Here is a 22,512-nt window from a genome sequence, read left to right as displayed (position 1 = left end):
CTTATATAGTTTTTTTTTTTTTTTTTTGAACAACCTATATGTGGTAGACTAAATGGTGGCCCCTATTCAAATCCTAATCCCATACCTGTGAATGTTATCTTATATGACAGAAAATACTTTTCAGAGATGAGTCAGTCAAGGATTTTGAGGACGGGAGATTACCAGGGATTATATGGGTAAATACTAAATGTGAGAGGGAGGCAAAGGGAGATTTTTCTATAGAAGAAGAAAGCAGTGTGATGACTGATGAAAGTGCTATGCTGTTGTCTTTGAAGATAGAAGGGGCCAAAATAGCGCTGTTCATACAGCCTGAAAAGGCAGTAAAACAGAGTCTCTCCTAAAGCCTTCAGAAGAAGTGTGGCCCCACACACAACTTGAGTTTGACCCAGCAAACTGATTTCTGGCTTCTGACCTGCAAACTGTAAGATAATACGTTATGTTTTAAGCCTCTGATTTGGGGGTAACTTGTTATAGCAGCAATAGAAAACGTGTACACTATGTAATAGAGTAACACACCATCTCTTTCTATTCACCTTTTCTTATTTATTTTTCTTCATAGTTCTTATCATTTTATACAGTGTATCAATATATGTTTATTTTCTTAGCTGAATGTGAGCTCCTTGAAGGCATGACATTTGTCTTTTTCACTGTTTTATCTCTAGCAAATAGAATATTTCTTGCCACAGAGTAGAAATACATATTTATCGAATGCATGAATGTTTATGTGAATGAATTAAATTGTTGATACTTCATTACAAATGTTGAATTGGCCAGGTGCAGTGGCTCATGCCTGTAATCCCAGGATTTTGGGAGGCCAAGGCAGGTGGATCACGAAGTCAAGAGTTTGAGACCAGCCTGGCTGGCATGGTGAAACTCTTGTCTCTACTAAGAATACAAAAATTAGCCGTGCATGGTGGCAAACACCTGTAGTCCTAGCTACTCGGGAGACTGAGGCAGGAGAATCACTTGAACCCAGAAGGCAGAGGTTGTAGTGAGCTGAGATCACACCATTGCACTCCAGCCTGGGTGACAGAGTGAGACTCTGTCTTAAAAAATAATAATAATAAGGCCAGGCACAGTGGCTCATGCCTATAATCCCAGGACTTTGGTGGGCCAAGGCAGGCAGATCACCTGAGGTCAGGAGTTCGAGATCAGCCCAGCCAACATGGTGAAACTCTGTCTCTACTAAAAATGACAAAAAATAATAAATAAATAAATATTGAATTTGTAGCATATCATGTCAAAAACATGAGAAACTAAGTGGCAGTCCATGATTTTGCAAACAAGAAACATACAATAGATATAGTTTTGGTACCTCACAATGAACCTCAACTCTTTATAATGGTTGTTCAGGTTTGTTTCAATGCTGATAAAAATCAAAGATGCAAAAGCAAGGTTACACAAAGCTGCAAAAGCAAAGGTTGTAGAGTTAACACTGGTGTTTTCGATCAGCCTTAATACTAAATATCAAATAAAAGGAATGGCTTGCCTTTTTCTCTCAACTCAATTTTACTGGAGGGCACAATCATTGCTCTTTCAAGTTGGCAATCAGGGCAGAAGGTGAGGCAAAAAGAGGTCTAAGGTTGAGATTTGGAAAGAAATGGTGCTGCGTATGATGAAACTCATTTTCAGGAGCTTAAACAGGTATAAAAGAATAGGGACAGGTTAGTCACAGAACAAGGGAATATTTGTCACTGGATGCTCCTGTTTGTAACCCACAGTAGCAGAAGACTTATATATGTCACAGGATGAGTGGACATTCTACTCATTGTACTTGAGATTTGGTACCAGTCACATCTGGATTTAAATGTTAATTCTACCTTTAATAGTTGTGAAATATAAGAGCTTTCTTATCCCCCCTCTGACTTTTTATGATGTGAGAACTAAAAACAAGGAATAAAACAATCTCTAGTACCAAAAATTTGAATCACTATATATAGTCTAGCACATATATGAGCCACTTCTAAAGTGAACGTTCTTTCTTTCTTTAACTACAGGGTAACCCTAAATGTCCCATGCTGTTCTGGATACTGGATGATGAAGGGATCATTTCTTTCCCATCACGGTCATGTCTTGTTCTGCAACTAAGGAACTATATATACCTGAGTAAAAATGAGAGGTTGGAATCACACAGGTGTGAAGGAATTCCTCCTGGTAGGATTAACTGAAAATCCTAATTTGCAGATCCCACTGTTTTTGCTTTTCACTCTTATTTATTTCATCACTTTGTTGGGTAATTTGGGCATAATTATCTTAATCTGGTTAAATGTCCAACTTCATACTCCAATGTACTTCTTCCTTGGCAACCTCTCCTTTTGTGATATCTGCTACTCTACTGTCTTTGCTCCTAAGATGCTAGCCAATTTCCTATCAAAACATAAATCCAGTACATTTTCTGGCTGTGTTCTACAGAGTTTCTCTTTTGCAGTATATGTAACCACAGAGGGCATTCTCCTGTCCATGATGGCTTATGATCGTTATGTGGCCATAGCTAATCCCTTGTTGTATACAGTCATTATGACCCAAACAGTTTGTATTCAGATGGTCCTTGCATCTTACTTGGGTGGGCTCATTAATTCTCTGACACACACAATAGGTTTGCTCAGATTAGACTTCTGTGGTCCTAATATTGTGAATCATTATTTCTGTGACATTCCTCCTCTTCTGAGGCTTTCTTGCTCTGATGCTCATATCAATGAAATGCTGCTTTTGGTCTTCTCTGGGCTTATTGCAATGTTCACTTTCATTGTCGTTATGGTGTCTTATATCCGGATCATCATTGCCATCCAGAGAATTCGTTCAGCTGAGGGAAGGTACAAAGCCTTCTCCACTTGTGCCTCCCACCTGACCACTGTGACCTTATTCTATGGGTCTGTTTCTTTTAGTTACGTCCAGCCAAGCTCTCAGTATTCCCTGGAACAGGAAAAGGTCTCAGCTGTGTTTTATACATTGGTGATCCCCATGCTAAACCCACTTATTTATAGCCTGAGAAATAAGGATGTAAAAGATGCAGTAAAAAGGTCGATATGGTGGAAGAGAAGCCCCACTTGACTCAGTCCTGCATATAGCTTTGTTAACCTAATTTTACCTGCAAATATATGGCTTATCTTTAAAATGATATCAAACAATTATAAATAAAACTATACTCCAGACACTCTTGTACAATTTGGATCAGGAATGATGAGTTTGACTTGAAGACTGAAAATCACTTTATTTCACAATTTATTGTGTTGATGACTTAATAAAATCATTATTTCAAAAGGTGAGAAATATTTTTCTTTTAACAAATTTTCACGCTAAGCTCTGAAAAAGCTCACCATGGATTTAAAGAAGGTTTTAAAGAAGGTGGCATTGATTCAAATCAAAGTAACACTCTAACAATAGGTGCTTATCAATTGTCTCAGAGGTAATTTTCAGAGAAAAATTCACATGTTCCTGTGGTATGACTTTCTTAGATTATACTATTATGTCTTATTCTAAAAGGGCTGTCATTCAATTAAAAATGAATATCTTCCATTTTGTATTTAATCTGCATTTCTTAATAGTATCTTAGAAAAAATGACTATAGGAAATGAGTTCTTTTCCATGGTAATTTATTATTATTTACAGTTTACTATATAGTATTTATAATTTGCTATTATTATTTATGGTTTACTCATTCAACACACTTCTACAGTGCCAGTCACTTTGTATGTGTGATATAAACCTAAAAACGTTTAAACTGTGAACAAAAAATTGTTAGATGAAAGAAGAATGGATAAATCTGGTAAAAGGGAGGGACTATTTAAAGATTAAAAACTATACAAGTTTGGCTCTAGCATGGAATTTTTAAGCAAAAGCAGTAGACAATAAGGTTGGCTGGCAAATTATGTAGAACCAAATGTATGAAAGTCCTTTAATGATAAGATAACATGTTTTAAGACTCAATAGCTAATAAATGAAGCTCTAAATGAAATGTGAATTATATGCTTTGGGAAAGTTTCCATGATTCCATTGCTGTCAAAATATTTGAAGGTAAAAAAACAGGTTGGGAAAAATTACTCTGAACCTATAGGGAAAAAAATACTATGAGACAGATAAGAAGTGCTACAGGTGAGTAACAGAGAGAAAGAGACATATTTAAGAGAAAACTAATGAAAAGCATCAAAAGGACTTCAGAAATCATTAGACTGTGGTTTTTGTTTTGATTTTGAGAGAAAAGTGTTTACAATGACACAGATTTTGAACTTGTGTCACTAGTATGATGAAACTTTTAAGAGATAAAAAAATACGATGTAAGAATCTGACCCATTCAAATTTCTAAAGGAAGAGCTTTCTGGAAAAAGGGTATAGCCAAGAACAAATCCCAAGAGGTAGGAAGTACCCTGGATTGCTTATAAAACAACCAAAACGACAGAACTGGAGTAAACAGAGGAAGGAGAAAAAAATCAAAATAGTAGAACAGATCATGTGGGATATAAATCCATAAAAATCCTAGAAGAAAACCTAGGCAATACCATTCAGGACATAGGCATGGGCAAAGACTTCATGACTAAAACACCAAAAGCAATGGCACAAAAGCCAAAATAGACAAATGGGATCTGATTAAACTAAAGAACTTCTGCACAGCAAAAATAACTATCATCAGAGTGAACAGGCAACCAACAGAATGGGAGAAAATTTTTGCAATGTATCTATCTGACAAAGGGCTCATATGCAGAATCTACAAAGAACTTAAACAAATTTACAAGAAAAAAACCAAACAATCACATCAAAAAGTGGGCCAAGGATATGAGCAGACACTTTGCAAAAGAAGACATTTATGCAGCCAGCAAACATATGAAACAAAGCTCATCATCACTGGTCATTAAAGAAATGCAAATCCAAACCAAAATGAGATACCATCTCATGCCAGTAAGAATGGCAATCATTAAAAAGTCAGGAAACAACAGATGCTGGAGAGGATGTGGAGAAGTAGGAATGCTTTTATGCTATTCATGGGAGAGTAATTTAGTTCAACTATTGTGGAAGACAGTGAGGCGATTCCTCAAGCATCTAGGACTAGAAATACCATTTGACCCAGCAATCCCATTACTGGGTATATACTCAAAGAATTGTATATCATTCTAGTTACTATAAAGACACTTATACACCTATGTTTATTGTGGCACTGCTCACAATAGGGAAGACTTGGGACCAACCAAAATGCCCATCAATGATAAACTGGGTAAAGAAAATGTGGCACATATACACCATGGAATACTATGCAGCCATAAAAAAGGATGAGTTCATGTCCTTTGCAGGGACATGGATGAAGTTGGAAACCATCATTCTTAGCAAACTAACACAAGAACAGAAGACCAAACAATGCATATTCTCACTCATAGGTGGGAATTGAACAATTAGAACACATAGACACAGAAAGGGAAACATCACACACTGGGGCCTGTCAGGGTATAGGGGACTAAGGGAGGGATAGCATTAGGAGAAACACCTAATGCAGATAATAGGTTGACGGGTACAGTAAACCACCATGACACATGTATATTTATGTAACAAACCTGCACTTTCGCACATGTATCCCACAACTTCAAGTACAAAAAACAAAAAAAAAGCATAACTTTGAACTAAAAACATAAATTTATCCTTTATATTGTTGTAGGTTAAATATTTCAAAGGAATAGAATCCTGGGAAAACTAATAAAATTCAATTATTCAAATTTAAAAAGAAAAAATATTTACTGCAATTTGAAGATGCTATGGGAAATGCAGCTGAGTTCACACCTCCAAAGAGTTAAAATTTAATGTCCTTCATGTTTAATGGGCTAGATCGGGTGAGAGAGACAGAGAACAAGAGACCAGCCTCGTAATCAAAACCTTGGGAAGTCCACACACCAGAAACAGTGATGAGTAGAAGAAAATGAGGTCTATCTATAAACCAAGCCAATAATAACTCAATTAAGAATTGAATTAATACAATCAGTACCTCATCCCTTTCTGCCTGCAGGAAAAGGCAAAACCCTCCCCTGTGGAAAGTAATGCCCTTTTCAGTTTCTATGATCCATTTATTCATATGCAAAGAGTCAGAAAGTACAATCAATAGTAAAAATTCACAAAATAAAGCATACCCATAGAAAATCTACATATTGAAGTTAGAAAAATACTTCAAAAATGTGATTAATAGGTGAAAGAAAATTTTAAAAGAAAAATCATTTAACACAAAATATTTTAAGATAAATTAAATGAATAAAAATAGAAACAACTGGATTTCTAAAAACCCACAAACTCTGAAAATATAGTAAGAATTTATAAAGAAAATTTAAGAGCATATGAGACAAAGAAGAAGACAGGATTGGTAAACTCAAATACACATCAATATAAATTGTCTAAACTAAAGCACAGACAGAGAAAAAAATTAGGAATACAGATCAGATCATAGGATACTTGTACAACCCAATCAAATGGTGTAAAATATAATGTAGTTAAAATTCAAAAAAAAAAAAAAAAGAGGAGTGTAGATAGAATAAATATCTTAAGGTATAGTGACTAAAACTTTTCTAAAACTGGTAAGTCCTCAATAAACACATTCAAGGTTACAAGATCCCAAGCCAAATTAAAAAAAAAAGCAGAGAAACTCACACAGGCACATCATACTCAAAGGAACAACAGTAAGAATTATGACAAACTATTAAAAGAAGCTATAAAAGCATTGGGAGATTGAATGACATATTTAAACTGAAAGAGGGTTGTTCCAAGATGGCCAAATAGGAACAGCTCCAGGCTACAGCTCCCAGAGCGAGCAATACAGAAGATGGGTGATTTCTGCATTTCCAACTTAGGTACTGGGTTCATCTCACTGCGCTGTGTTGGATGGTGGGTGCAGGATAGTGAGTGCAGCCCACCAAGTGAGAGCCAAAGCAGGGTGAGGCATCACCTCACCCAGGAAGCACAAGGGGTAAGGGAATTCCCTTTCCTAGCCAAGGGAAAACATGACACACAGCACCAGGAAAATTGGGTCACTCCCACCCTAATACTGTACTTTTTCAAGGGTCTTAGCAAATGACACACCAGGAGATTATATCCTGAACCTGACTCAGAGGGTCCTACGCCACGGGACCTCCCTCATTGCTAGCACAGCAGTCTGAGATCTAACTGCAAGGTGGCAGTGAGGCTGGGGGAGGGGCACCCACCATTGCAGAGGCTTGAGTAGGTAAACAAAGTGGCCAGGAAGCTCAACTGGGTGGAGTCCACCGCAGCTCAAGGAGGCCTGCCAGCCTCTGTAGACTCCACCTCTGGGGACAGGGCATAGCCAAACAAAAGGCAGCAGAAATCTCTGCAGATGTAAATGTCCCTATCTGACAGCTTAGAAGAGAGTAGTGGTTCTCCCAGCATGGAGTTTGAGATCTGAATGGACAGACTGCCTCCTCAAGTGGGTCTCTGACCCCCGAGTAGCCTAACTGGGAGGCACTCCCAAGTAGGGGCAGACTGATGTTTCACACGGCTGGGTACCCCTCTGAGATGAAGCTTCCAGAGGAACGATCAGACAGCAACATTTACTGTTCAGCAATATTCACTTTTCTGCAGGCTCCGCTGCTGATACCCAGGAAAACAGGGTCTGGAGTGGACCTCAAGCAAACTCCAACAGACCTGCAGCTGAGGGTCCTGACTATTAGAAGGAAAACTAACAAACAGAAAGGACATCCACAGGAAAACCCCATATGTATGTCACCATCATCAAAGACCAAAGGTAGATAAAACCACAAAGATGGGGGAAAAAACAGAGCAGAAAAGCTGAAAATTCTAAAAATCAGAGCACCTCTTCCTCTCCAAAGGAACACAGCTCCTCGCCAGCAATGGAACAAAGCTGGACAGAGAATGAATTTGACGAATTGAGAGAAGAAGGCTTCAGATGATCAAACTTCTCCAAGTAAAAGGAGGAAGTTTGAACCTATTGCAAAGAAGCTAAAAACCTTGAAAAAAGATTAGACTAATAAATAAGAAAAGAGAGAAGAATCAAATAGATGCAATAAAAAATGATAAAGGGGATACCACCACCAATCCCACAGAAATACAAACTACCATCAGAGAATACTATAAACACCTCTACACAAATAAACTGGAAAATGTGGAAGAAATGGACAAATTCCTGGACACATACACTCTCCTAAGACTAAACCAAGAATCAGTTGAATCCCTGAATAGATCAATAACAGGCTCTGAAATTGAGGCAATAATTAATAGCCTACCAACCAACCAAAATCCAGGATCAGATGGATTCACAGTCAAATTCTACCAGAGATACAAGGAGGAGCTGGTACCATTCCTTCTGAAATTATTCCAATCAATAGAAAAAGAGGGAATTTATGAAACCAACATCATCCTGATACCAAAGCCTGGCAGAGACACAACAAAAAGAAGAGAATTTTAGACCAATATCCCTGATGAACATAGATGCAAAATCCTCAATAAAATACTGGCAAACTGAATCCAGCATCATATCAAAAAGTTTATCCACCATGATCACATGGGCTTCATCCCTGGGATGCAAGGCTGGTTCAACATATGCAAATCAATAAACATAATCCAGCATATAAACAGAACCAAAGAAAAAAATCACATATTTATATCAATAGATGCTGAAAAGGCCTTCGATAAAATTCAACACCTCTTCATGCTAAAAACTCTCAATAAACTAGGTATTGATGGAACGTATCTCAAAATAATAAGAGCTATTTATGACAAACCCACAGCCAATATCATGCTGAATGGGCAGAAGCTGGACGCATTCCCTTTGAAAACCGGCACAAAACAAGGATGCCCTCTCTCACCACTCCTATTCAACATAGTGTTGAAAGTTCTGGCCAGGGAAATCACGCAAGAGAAAGAAATAAAGGGTATTCAAATAGGAAGAGAGGAAGTCAAATTTTCTCTGTTTGCAGATGACATGATTGTATATTTAGAAAACCCATCATCTCAGCCCAAAATCTCCTTAAGCTGATAAGCAACTTCAGCAAAGTCTCAGGATACAAAATCAAAGTGCAAAAATCACAAGCATTCTTATACACCAGTAACAGACAAACAGAGAGCCAAATCATGAATCACAAGAACAGAAAACCAAATACTGCATGTTCTCACTCATAGGTGGGAATTGAACAATGAGAACACTTGGACATAGGAAGGGGAACATAACACACCGGGGCCTCTTGTGGGGTGGAGGAGGGGGGAGGGATAGCATTAGGAGATATACCTAATGTAAATGACGAGTTAATGGGTGCAGCACACCAACATTGCACATGTATACATATGTAACAAACCTGCACGTTGTGTACATGTACCCTAGAACTTAAAGTATAATAAAAAATTTAAAAAATAAAATAAAATATGAAAGAAAAATGTAAATATTTAAATCTCTTCTTAGGAAAAAATTGTCAAAAATATACAGGAAATGGAGATGTTATTGACAAAGGTTTTGAAAAATGTGAGATTCTGTCAAACCACAAAATGGGAAATACTGAAATAATTTTTAAGTGAAATAAAATCATTCCAAATGGAAACAGAAGATAATGAAGAATAACACCCCATTTTTTCCTTCTATAAAACCCATTTTATTCAGACATTTGATCCTATGGATAGTGCTTCTGTCAAGGTCACCAACAGCCACCACTTTGGGAAGTCCTCAAAAATCTTACTGTCATCAGCCTTTCATACAGTTGATTTTTCCATCTTTGTAGCTCTTTACTGAAAAAAAAAATTAAAGGTGACAGAGATACAGTAAGTCCTCATGCTCATGAGGATGACTCACTGTATTTTGTTGTAAGCCATGTTATCTGAGTTTTTGTACAAAATATTATTATGTTTTGTTTTATCTTGTATGAACAAGGTAGAATAAAAGAAAACTGTAAATCATGATGGAAAAAAAAAAAAAAAAAGAATAACACCCACAAGGGCAAACATGTGAGGACTAGTAAAAAAATATTTACCAATTAAATCAACACCAAGAATTATTTTTTCTGGTACAATAATACATAGGAAGAAAGAATAGTCTCAAAAATGTATCTTCCTAATAAAATAGTTTCAAAATACTTACAAGAAAGCTGATGGAAGAGAGAGATAGCTGGAGGTTTATAAAAGCTTCTTGAATAACTGATAGACTAAGCCAAGAAAAATAAAATCACAGCACGAGCAATTAAATTGACTTGATAGAAATACATAGAATACCAGACTCAACCACAGAATGCTAATTCTCTCCAATGCACATGATACATTTAAAAATTGACTATGTTGTGTTATAAAATACATTTAAAACATTGAAATTATACAGAATATATATTCTAGTCACAGTGAAATTCAGTTTTGAACAGATGACAGAAAACTAGCTAATGAATCTCTACATGTTTGGAATTAATCAAGACACTCATCAATAAAATATGTTTTTCAAAACATAAATGTAAATGTAAAGTTGATATTTTTAAAACAGACCAAATTGAAAAAAAAAACAGAAAAAAGTAAAAATTCAATAGAAAAAATAAAAAAGAAATTTCTTAAGAGTATCAGCAATGTGTGTTTTCAAAGGTGGAAGAAAAATGATGCAATTATAGCAAAATTGATCAAGAAAAATTAGCAAAAACATAAGTTGCTAATGCCATGTAAAAAGCAGAATATCATTAGAGATTCTATAATTATTTAAAAGGCAATATGATGAAATCTAAGATAAAATAAAAAGACTTTTTGAGAAATAATATGTACCAAAATAGGTAGAAAGAATTAGAAAATGTAAATACTTATAAATATATTAAAGAAATTTAATTTTTAATAATAAAATATATCCAAAATAAAACTTCAGGTTCAGATGTTTCTCTGACAGTGTTTTCCAGGTATTTAGAGGATAAGGAATATAACTCTAAGATTATTTAAAGAAGAAAGAAAAAGAGAAAGAAAGAAAGAGAGAGGATGAAAGGAAGAATTAATTTTTTTAACTACGCTGAAACACTGATATTAAAATCTGACAAATAACATTACAAAGAGAGATAATTATAAGATAACATTTGGTATAGAAGCCAAAAATCCTAGAAAATGTTTTGCAATGGAAAGCATTCAAAATAACAACATATGAAAAAGTTCAACATCAAATATTTCTGACAGGTATGTAAAAATGGAAAAGCATTTTGGAGAACTGTTTGACAACAAGCAGATTATATGCCTAACGTATGTCCCAGTGCTTCCACTTAAAAATTATTGTGCGTGTTCACCAAAATGCTTACACAAAAATACTTTCTAGAAGTTGTATTAATAATATTTATAAACTAGAAAATTATTCATTGTTAAGAAAATTAACAAATGTTAGTATATTTACAAAAGACTGTATAGCTTTAGAAAAACTTCTAATATAAACATTAATATAGATAATTTCACTACTGTTATGTTCAGAAAAAGAAAGCAGACATAATAAGCCTTTATGTAAGATTTCATTTGTACATGTTTTAACAACAAGTATAAGTTAACATTTTGACTATGAGGAAGCATTTTGAAGTGCTGAGAATGTCTGTATCATCATTTGGGTGGTGGTTTTACTGATGTACATAAATATAAAGCTTTAAATAAGATGTATACTTAAAATTAAGGTAATTTAAAACGTGTGTATATATGCATATGTGTGTGTGTGTGTTTTTTGAACATAGTTCTTAGACAAAAAGATGAAAACAGAATTGTAACCAAAACATGACAGAAAGTAAAGGGGAGAGTAATTATGAAATTTGTGGATAATTATAAATAGTGATTAAATTTCGACTGCATTACATCAACATTTTATTGACAAATTTAAAATAAATATAAAAGTATGGTAATACTCATTCAAAATATAGATTGAATCAATGGAGTTAAATCTAAGTCTCCAGCATTGTGTGATAAGTGGGAAAAAGAACAGTGTATTATATTTAGTATTGCAAAAATACATAGCTTAAAACATAAGGTAAAATATCAAAATATAGAAAATTTGAAAGGTAGAATAATAAAAATGTAAACTTACTAGCAACAATTATTTTTAAATAGGACACAAAAGGTTCTGAACATCACGATGGAAAACAATAAATTAAACTCTATTAACATGGAAGAATTTATTTATAGAGTAAAAGACAAGTAGCCAAGGCAGTGAAAATATTTTTATACATATATTTAAAACAATAACTAAAAAGTATCAGATCAAAAAGCCAAGAGTGTTTAATAAAACTGCACATATAAAATGATGAGTATCTAAAATACATTTTATATAATGTATAGTTTTCAACAAAAATGCACAAGGCCTGCAAAGAAACAAAATGTTACTTAGGGGAAAAAAAAAATCAGTCAGTAGAAACTTTCTGAATGACCTACATGCTGGATTCAACAGACAAAAAGACTTAAAAATCACCACAAAAATATGTTCAAATAATTGAATGCATATACATAATTAAAAGAAAGTATGACAGTAATAATTAATCAGATTTTTAAATAGAAAATCTCAATAAAAAGAAAGTAAACAGCAAAATTACATGATGGAAATTCTGTAGATAAAATGTACAATAACTAAAACTAAATATCCACTAGAAGGATTCAAAAATGGGCGTGATGTGATAGATGAAACTATTAGTACAGTTGATGACAGAACTATGGAAATTATTCTATTTGAAGAACAAAAAATACAAAGAATGAAGAAAAATGAACAAAGCCTCGGAGATCTGTAGACATCATAAATGATATTAATGGCTATATTGTAGAAATCAGAGGAGAAGAGAAAGAAGTAAAAAAATCAAACAGAACAAAACAAAAAGTCCTGAAATCATAATAAACAAGACTTTCTTCATTTGGTGGAGCAATTTATCCAAGATTTTACTGGAGATTCCCATTAAACAACATACAATATGCAAAAACACAGTCTAGCTCTGACAGGCCTAAATGTCAACAAATAAAAATTAAAAAGAAGAAAAAAATTATTAATCAAGAAATGAACAATAAAATCTAAAAGAAACTAAAAGCATTCAAGTTGAAAAGGAGAAGTATAATGCTCATTATTGTCAGGGGACATTATTCTGTATTTATAAAATCCTAAGCAATTCATACAACAATACATAAAAATCAGTCATATTTCTACATATTATTGGCAAGCAATCTGAAACTAAAAGTAGAAAAATATTTTCATTAAGATTAGTATAAAAATGAAAGAAAATTTAGAAATAAATTCAGCAAAATAAGTCAAGACTCAATTATAAAAGCCAAAACTACAAAGCATTAGTGCAAGAAATTGGAGAAGGGCTAAACAAATGGATAGATATACATGTTAATTTATTGGAAGACTTAACTACCAGGTATTTTACCCAGGAGAACTGAGAGTTATGTTTAGATAAAGATTTTAATCTAATATTTATAGCCACTTTATAAATAATAGCTGAATATTGCTATATTCAGTCCAAATGTCAGGCAACAGGTGACTGAATAAACATAATGCATAAAATTCATACAATGGAATAGTACTCAACAATTAAAAAAAAAAACTAGCAATTCATGCAACAATGTGAATGATTCTCAAAACCTGTTGTGATTGAAAAACTGCAAGAAAAAACAAACATCCATTGAATTACTTCAAAATTACTTCAATCTTATGAAACTCTACAAAAGCAAATCTCATACATAGGAATATAGTGATGATTTGCAGTTTCTTGGGTTTGGTGATAGGAGAGAAGGGTTTCTTGGCAGTGAATCAAGAGGCTTGGAGAATGATGGAAGTGTTCTATATTTTGATTGTGCTAGTAATTGCCCAGGAGTCCACATTTGTCAAAACTCATTAAATTATACACATTTTAAAATAATTAAAGTTTACTGTTTTATATTTGTTTTCCAATAGCTTTTACTTTTAAAAAATTCTCTGAAGTATAATATTTTAATATGGCGAGAACTAATGCATTCATTAATATAACTTTTGAATAATAATTTTCACAAAAAGAATTCTTACATGACCAAAAAAACGAACATTGACAAATACAAGCTAAATAAGTTTGAAATAATGCTATTAAGTGTTTCCCTGTGACAAATTCAATTGCATTCTCACAAATACTCTAAATATCCTAACTAAACCATTAGGTCTTAGTTTGGAGATCCATTAACAATTGATGTGAGGTAATTTTTCAGAAATATGTGTACTTTTAAACCTAGCATTATCTATAACTTCGAGAGGTTAATAAACCTACAGAAGTCAGAGGACCTAATTTACAAGAGGCCTTTCTGAATGTACTTATTTGCTGTGGTTTCGTTTTGTATTTTGTTTTAAATTTTGGGTTGTTTGTTTTGTTTACTGTTTAAGTTCTTGTCAACTGAATGCCTGCAAATATAGACATTTATAAAGTCTTTTCAGATTCTTTTTTCCTTAATCTATAATATTCTAGGAGAAAATAGAATATTTATTTATTTATTCTTCATATACAGATTGGAAATAAATTATATTAAAAAAAGAATGCATCATAGGTACTTAGAATGTTCTAAGGATTCTGAAATAATGGATCATCTGCTGTACTAACTCATCGTAGAATATCACCCAGTCCTCACCCCTACAATCTGCTCCATTAGCCTCCAATTTAGGAAACTAATACATTTTAATTCAAGAAGATGAAATTTAATTTTTTTTTTGTATAAAGAATAAAGGCCCATTCCTATGTGGCCACATATGTAAGAGAAACATGTGAAACATTGTCACCAAAGTCTGTCACCATACAGTTAAAGCTGGAAAAAGCAGCATTATTGCTACATCAGCTGACACCTGCAGGACTGGAGGAATAAATCAGGAGGGGGCACTGGGTAGATTTCAAGAAAGCCTTTTAAGAAATAGTAGTTTTAATTTTATTTGATGATATTCTTGGAAAGGAAATCAAGGAGTGGAACTGATTTGATATTTTGTTTATGTTTTTGCTTTTGTCTTTTTTTTTTTTTTTCTATTACTTGGACACCTAGGCCCAACTAAAGTGTTCTTAAAAGCATGAGAAATTACCAAGCAAGCATCACTAGGAATTCTATTGAATTTTTTCAGAGCTCATACTTTTGGTTTTCCCCCCACACTTGCCCCACATTTCCTTTTATTCATTGTAACCTTCAGGAAATTAAACACCTTAGGGGAGCCATTAAGTTCTTCAGAGTTTCCTAAATCCCTCAAGAAACAAAGAAGAATTTTTAATAATACATGCACTATATCCTTTTAATGACAGGATTAACTCCAGGGACTTTATTCCCATTTTGTTAGGGAACCACAAACAGAGGAAAGCCAGGGTGACACCACTTTAAAATCAGCTCCATCTTAAAACTAGCAAGGCACATTCCTTCCCTGTCGCTGCCCATGGTCATAAGACGATTACAGTTAAGGAAGCAGTTTAATAAAGTGTGTAAGGAAAATACCTGTGACAAAAAAAAAAAAGTCTAGATACTTCAGTATTGCATAACATCATATGCTTTTAAGGTAATTATAGTGATGCCTTGATTTACTTACACACTAAAATGCCAACGATAGTTTTCTTTAAATCAGCAGAATAATAAGTGTTGCCATGCTGTCAGCTGCAGGTAGACATAGCTTAGTCTCATTTTTACACAGATAAGATTTCGACGTAAATAAAGCTTAAAGACTAGACGTTCCTCTGCTTGCTTTCTGAGTACACCATGATCTGTATCTGCGCAGCTTTCAATGAAATATCTCTTATAACACTCTACAATTCATCTTGAATTCCTTTGTGCATCAGATCTGGGAACCCTCTCTTGAGATCTACATCCTGATTCCTTTCTTCTGCAACAATTTGAACTAAGACAAATACATAACTAACTTTTTGTCTAAAATTATCTTCTAATACAATTACGTTTTTCGTTTTCATTTTATTTATTTATTTTTGAGAAGGGGTGTCACTCTGTCGCCCAGGCTGGAATATAGTGGTGCAATCTCAGCTTGCTACAGCCTCAACCTCCTGGGCTCAGGCAAACCCTCCCACTTCAGCCTCCTGAGTAGCTGGGATCACAGGTGCATGCCACCACGCCGGGCTAATTTATTTGTGTGTTTTGGAGAAACAGGGTTTTACTATGTTGCCCAGGCTGGTTTCGAACTCGAGCTCAAGCAATCCAACTACCTCCACCTACCAAAGTTCTAGGATTATGGTATGCTCGGCCTGAAAAGTTTTTGTTTTGATTATTCGTTTTTAAATTTTACTTTAAGTTCTGGGATACAAGTGCAGAACATGTGTGTAGATTTGTTACATAGGGTAGTTTTCTGCACCTATCAACCCATCATCCAGGTTTTAAGCCCCGCATGTATTAATTGCTTATCCTAAGGCTTTCCCTCCCCCACACCTTGACAGGCCCTGGTGTGTGATGTTCCTCTCCCTGTGTCCATGTGTTTTCATTGTTCAACTCCCACTTATGAGAAGCACAGTGTTTGGTTTTCTGTTCCTGTGTTAGTTTGCTGAGAATGATGTTTCCAGCTTCATCCATGTCCCTGCAAAGGACATAATCTCATTCCTTTATAAGGCTGCCTAGTATTATTCTGTGGTATAAATGTACCACATTTTCTTTATCCAGTCTGTCATTGATGGGCATTGGAGTTGGTTCCATGTCTTCATTATTTTAAATATTGCTGTAATAAACATATGTGTGTTTTGATCATCTTCCTCTTACTTTCATACCAAGGAGATTGTACCTTTGATTCTCATATTGCAAAGAATAAGTTTGAATATCAGTGCTGCTACCTGTAACTATTATAATATCATTTACTTAATTTATGCATCACTGTAAATTTAAGACAAATTTAACGAATTATTGTCCGTGCTTTGTCTTTGTGTTTGTCTTAGGCAGACCACAGAGAGATAAACCATGAGAAGAGGTGGTTATGAGGTTTCTAAATGAGCTGAGGTATTGAACATTTTTTCTTCTATTGGTAAGTTAAAGTCACTTATTTGAATAACACATGCATTCTACAAATTAGTTTAAAAATTTTAAAATAAAGAAGAAAGAACTATTCATATGTTTCTACTTTTAAGGTATTAAAAAGTATAAGTATTTTATACTTGAAAATGTCTATTTTTATCTGAAAAACACTTTAAATTACTGGGACAGGAGGAACTTGTAACTTGGCTATTTGTTCTCACCCTCATCCTACACTTCAATCTATTTTTCTACATTAACTTCGAAATAGTTGTGTAATTTTCTTTGGAATAATGAAAAATCTCAGTGTTTTAATTCAGTGGAACAGTCTTTCATAAAGAGGAATTTCAATCTAAGTCATAACTACATATTCCCATGGGGATTATTCACCTATCCCTGTAGATGCTCCAGATCTCACAGTTCTCTCCTGTTTGCCATTATTTCAGTAGTTTGTTCTTTTCCTGAGTTTTACGCACTCTAAAAGAATTGTGTCTCTCAAGTGAAAACATGATGAAATGACCAAACACATTATTTTTATTCTGGAGAGGTAAAGCTGCCAGTATCCCAATTAGTTTGAAATATTTATATAACCTCACCTGGTTCAGAGAGGCCCAGAGCAAACGTACCCCATCCCACCCTTATGGGAGATTCACCTCTGTCCATGGTGTCCTCACACACTCCCTTTACAGAAGGATGATGATGAAGGCATGCAAAGATTGAACAAGAAAAAGTACAGTACAGTATAATGACTATGTAAGGAAGTCAGCCGTTTATAAATTTCAGTTATCTAGTAGGACACTGTTGACTTAATGTTTAAAATATGGTTTAGAGTAAATAGGAATCACCTTCTTTCTCATTTGATTCCAAAAAAATGATACATGGTTCTTCAGTCAAGAGTCTGGACAAAGCCTGCTAAAAGTGCAATAATCTAGGTCTAAAAGATGGTACCAATTTGTATTCATTTATATTTTTATAAATAATAAGAGTTAATTTTTCAGGCAAAATGTGGTAATAATTGACAGATATGCATTGGTTATTTGAAAAAGATATTGCATATTCTAAGAATTGTGTTGTAATATGAAAAGAAAGCATTGCAAATGTATCTGTATGTTGTATAGATTTACTTTAGTTTATGGATTTGCTTTGCTTTTTCTCAGGAAAAAGTGTGAGGACTTCTTGAGTCTCAGTAAAGTATTTCTATTGGATACCAAAGACCGATTGTAAGTTGCTGTTGCCATATTTCATATTTCAGTTTAGAGTGCCTTCTCCCCTCACACCCAGTAGGCACTCTTCTGGGAAACCAGGCCTCTGGTTACTTTCAAAGGATGACTCCAGAGCCTTCGGTTCTCAGCTTTTGTCATATCTGACTTTAAAAATGTGGAGTAGGAACTAAGCATGAAGACGTTAGTGGAATATTTCAGGCTTAAATGCCATAGTACAGTTACTCTTACATCTCGATATACTTGACATTAGCTACCATTCAACTTGAAATTAGAAGTGTAAAAATGGGCTTCTGTGGGATATACATTCTGTTTCCAAATTTAGTTCTTATGCATTTGTAAACTGGGCTTTTCTCCTCTTTTGTTTTCAATTTTTATTTCATGTTCAGTCGTACATATGCAGGTTCATTATATAAATTGTGTGCCGTGGGGGTTTGGTGAACAGATAATTTTATCACCCAGCTAATAAGCATAGTACTCAATAGGTACTTTCTTTATCCTCACCTTTCTCCCATCTTCCACCCTCAAGTAGGCACGAGTATCTGTTGTTCCCTTCTTTGGGTCCATATGTACTCATTGTTTAGCTTCCCTTTATAAGTGAGAACATGCAGTATTTGGTTTTCTGTTCCTGTGTTAGTTTGCTTAGGATACTGGCTTCCAGCTCCATCCATGTTGCTGCAAAGGACATGATCTCATTCCTTTTTATCACTGAATAGTATTCGATGGTGTAAATGTACCACATTATCTTTATCCAGTCCACCATTGATGGGCATTTAGGTTGATTCCATGTTTTTGCTACGTGAATACTGCCTCAGTGAACATACACATGCATGTGTCCTTATGATAGAATGATCTATATTCCTTTGGGTATATACCCAATAAAGGGATTGCTGGGTAAAATGTTCATTCTGTTCTAGATTTTTTTCCTTTTATTTATATAGACATAAAATAAAGTTTACTTTAGGTTTTTGTTCACATTAAGACAGCATTTTAAATGCAGCCTTAAGCTAAGACCCTAACTTTTAAAAAAAAATGTTTTTCACTCATGGAATTTTTTATGGAATAAGCAAATAAACCGCGTTTGAAGAAAGTGTTGAAATATTCTGATTTTATAGGTAAGACTATCAGAGAAGTCATTAACTCAAATCACATGGCTAGGTAGCGATTCCAAATAGTCTTGATATTGCAGTGTCATCACACTGAATTAATTCCAATCTCCATATCATTAACAGGCATCAAGAAACAAAAATCCATGGCTGAAGTTAATTTTACATTGGTTACTGAGTTTATCCTTTTGGGACTGACAGATCGTGCTGAACTAAAGATGGTCCTCTTCATGTTGTTCCTGTTGATCTATATCATTTCCCTGGTGGGGAATCTAGGAATACTCTTTCTAATCTATGTAACTCCCAAACTTCACACACCCATGTATTATTTCCTTAGCTGTCTGTCATTTGTTGATGCCTGCTATTCATCAGTTTTTGCCCCCAAAATGCTGCTGAACTTCTTTGTTGAGCAGGAGACAATCTCATTCTCTGCATGCATTGTGCAATATTTTTTATTCGTGTCTCTCCTTACCACTGAGGGCTTCTTGCTAGCCACAATGGCTTATGACCGTTACGTGGCCATTGTGAACCCTTTACTTTATAAAGTAGCTATGACTAAAATGGTTTGTATTGTGCTCTTATTTGGGTCATGTGTGGGAGGTTTAATCAACTCATTGACACATACAATTGGCTTGGTGAAACTGTCTTTCTGTGGGCCAAATGTCATCAGTCACTTCTTCTGTGATCTTCCCCCACTGTTGAAACTGTCATGTTCTGACACATCTACGAATGAATTGTTGCTTTTGATCTTCTCCGGCATTATTGCCATGCTCACTTTTTTGACTGTGGTGATCTCCTACATCTTCATTGTTGCTGCTATCCTGAGGATCCGCTCAGCAGCAGGTAGACATAAAGCCTTCTCCACCTGCGCCTCTCACCTGACTGCCGTGACCTTATTCTATGGATCGATAAGCTTTAGTTACATTCAACCAAACTCCCAGTATTCCTTAGAACAAGAAAAGGTGGTGTCTGTATTTTATACCCTGGTGATTCCTATGTTAAACCCATTGATTTACAGCTTAAGAAACAAGGAAGTGAAGGAAGCTGTGAAAAGGGCTACAGAAATTAAATATTTTCCTTGTTAATTTCATATTTCCATGTCCAAAAATAGACTACAGTGGTTTATCTAATGATATCTATAAAGATTTAATAAAATTTCGATCCTACAGGAGCCTTAGAGTTTATTCAATTGGAGCCCTCTGTTTTACAGTGGAAAAAAAAAGACCTAGAAAAATGTGCCATAGAATATATGGCTGGTTACCGGGTTAACTAACCTAAAAACCAGACTAAGATCTAAGGTAGTTATCTTTAGGCAATTGATGACATTTTCATTCCCTTATATAAGTAAAAATAAATATTTATGGGACATGTAGACACTCAAACACATGCATAAATAGAGATAAAATTAATAAATAATAAAATATATGTTGCCTTGGTCTCTCTATTGAGCACGGAAATAAGTAAAATACATTCAAGGAAAAAAGTATTGGTACTTTCCTTATCCAGAAAATAGACAGATACACATACCAAAAATTAACCTGGATTATTTATTGCTTGTTATTCTTCAAAATAAATATATACACTTAAAAATACTCAGAAAGAGAACATGGGACTAGATTACCTTTCCATGTGCAATGGTTAGTCTAAACCATTTCCCTATTCCTGGCCTCAGTTTCCACTACTACATATGAAATCACATTGGATGGAATGTCAGAGTTTTATTATCACTCCACATGGAAGGCTCACTAATACTCAGAGAAAGCTTACCCTGAAGACTTTCACTTCATGTTTAGAAAGGATGGCTCCAAACTCATTAGGATGTCATTAATAATCAAATTCGCTTTCCTCTTTCCTTTAAAGATCTTCCAGAATCATGTTTAGACACTAAACAAAAAAATTCCCAGAAGAGTCATTCTAGGTAGGGAAAATCTGTGAAGCCAATTTTTTTCCCCTCAATTCAAATTATATGTACAAGCACATCATCATAAGATCAAGCCTACAAATACTAATTGTCCCATATTGATTTATCCTCAAATTGTTGTAAAAATTGTATCCTATCTGGAAAAATATTAAAAATATATAAATAACAGTACTCTAGAGAATATATTCACTTACAAATAAAATGAAATATTTTTAAATTTTGTTTCAAATATTGAATTAGCTGGTGACAAATGAGCTAAGCAGCACAATGCAACAGCTGAAGACTCAATAAAATATTAATTCATATATTTACATGGTAGGCTAGATTAAATTTTTTTATCCTTGTTGACAGCCACAGTTATGTAAGTGAATGGCATCAACGAGAAGGGGTGGAATTTCATGGGAAAATTATTATCGTTCTGCTTAGTAGCCACCTTCAACTCATCCTAATAGACAGTTACAATATTATACTCTAAACAAAAACCAGGTGCTTCAATGAGAAAAATATCACTCCCACAATTCTGATAGAAATTGAGGTGGTTAGTGACAGATTTGTATAATGTAGATTGGAAAATGCGTAACATAATCATATATAAGTTTATTCTGAAAGTAAATGAAACTGAGGCATATCCTAAATGTTCCTACATGATTGATACAATTAATTAATAGAAAATAAATGAGAACACTGAAAGTGAAATAATCTGTTGTCACACCCATTAGTTGACATGTAAAGTATCAGGAAAATAAAAATTTGAGAGTGCACTCTTACTGTTCAATATCAAATAAAATTGGTTACTGTTCAATATCAATACTGGAGGAAATCAGGACTCAGCAAATGTTGATCTGACATGACTTTGTGCCCTCAGAAAACATCTTTCAAAGATGTATTTGTATTCCATGTATGTAGCCTTGGAATTATGATGCGAAAATTGTCCTGACTTAGGGAAATATGTTGCTGGCACCGTTTGGACTGGCTATGATGAAATTTGTATTATCATGATTGTTGCTCTATGAAGACCTAGGAGACAATGTAATGAATTTATGTTCCTAAGATTTGAGATTTTGCTGACTACAGCGATCCCAGCTGTGATGGCAACTTTCACTTGTCATTGGTCAAATGTGGCCTGTATCTAAATTCCAACTGCTAGAATCATAGACATCTAGAGCTTACATCAGTTTTAGATATTTCTTACGAATTCTCAGAATTCATAGATTCTCATTTTTATTCTTAGACTTCTATGATATTCAGTTTTTGCTAGTATACCCTTCTGAGTCTAATATGTCCTAAAGTGTAAACTTGAACAATTTTTTTTTTTTTTTTTTGAGACGGTGTTTTACTCTGTCGCCCAGGTTGGAGTGCAGTGACA

At 34.4% G+C, this 22,512-nt stretch overlaps 2 protein-coding genes across 2 annotated transcripts; both read left to right on the top strand.

The window, feature by feature from the left end:
• Nucleotides 1–2,112: 2,112 nt before the first annotated feature.
• On the top strand, nt 2,113–3,051 carry LOC102119872 (olfactory receptor 5J3-like). Its single transcript, XM_015435293.4, has one exon. The coding sequence runs from the start codon at nt 2,113–2,115 to the stop codon at nt 3,049–3,051; it is 939 nt and encodes a 312-aa protein (XP_015290779.4).
• A 16,320-nt stretch (nt 3,052–19,371) lies between these two features.
• LOC102144188 (olfactory receptor 5J3-like) lies at nt 19,372–20,310 on the top strand. Its single transcript, XM_005578877.3, has one exon. The coding sequence runs from the start codon at nt 19,372–19,374 to the stop codon at nt 20,308–20,310; it is 939 nt and encodes a 312-aa protein (XP_005578934.3).
• The last annotated feature ends 2,202 nt before the right edge of the window (nt 20,311–22,512 follow it).

Source organism: Macaca fascicularis, chromosome 14 (genome assembly GCF_037993035.2).
Source record: "Macaca fascicularis isolate 582-1 chromosome 14, T2T-MFA8v1.1".
NCBI classification, from domain to species: Eukaryota; Metazoa; Chordata; class Mammalia; order Primates; family Cercopithecidae; genus Macaca; species Macaca fascicularis.
The sequence above is the reverse complement of the archived record's forward strand: the minus strand, read 5'-3'. Positions and strand labels throughout refer to the sequence as shown.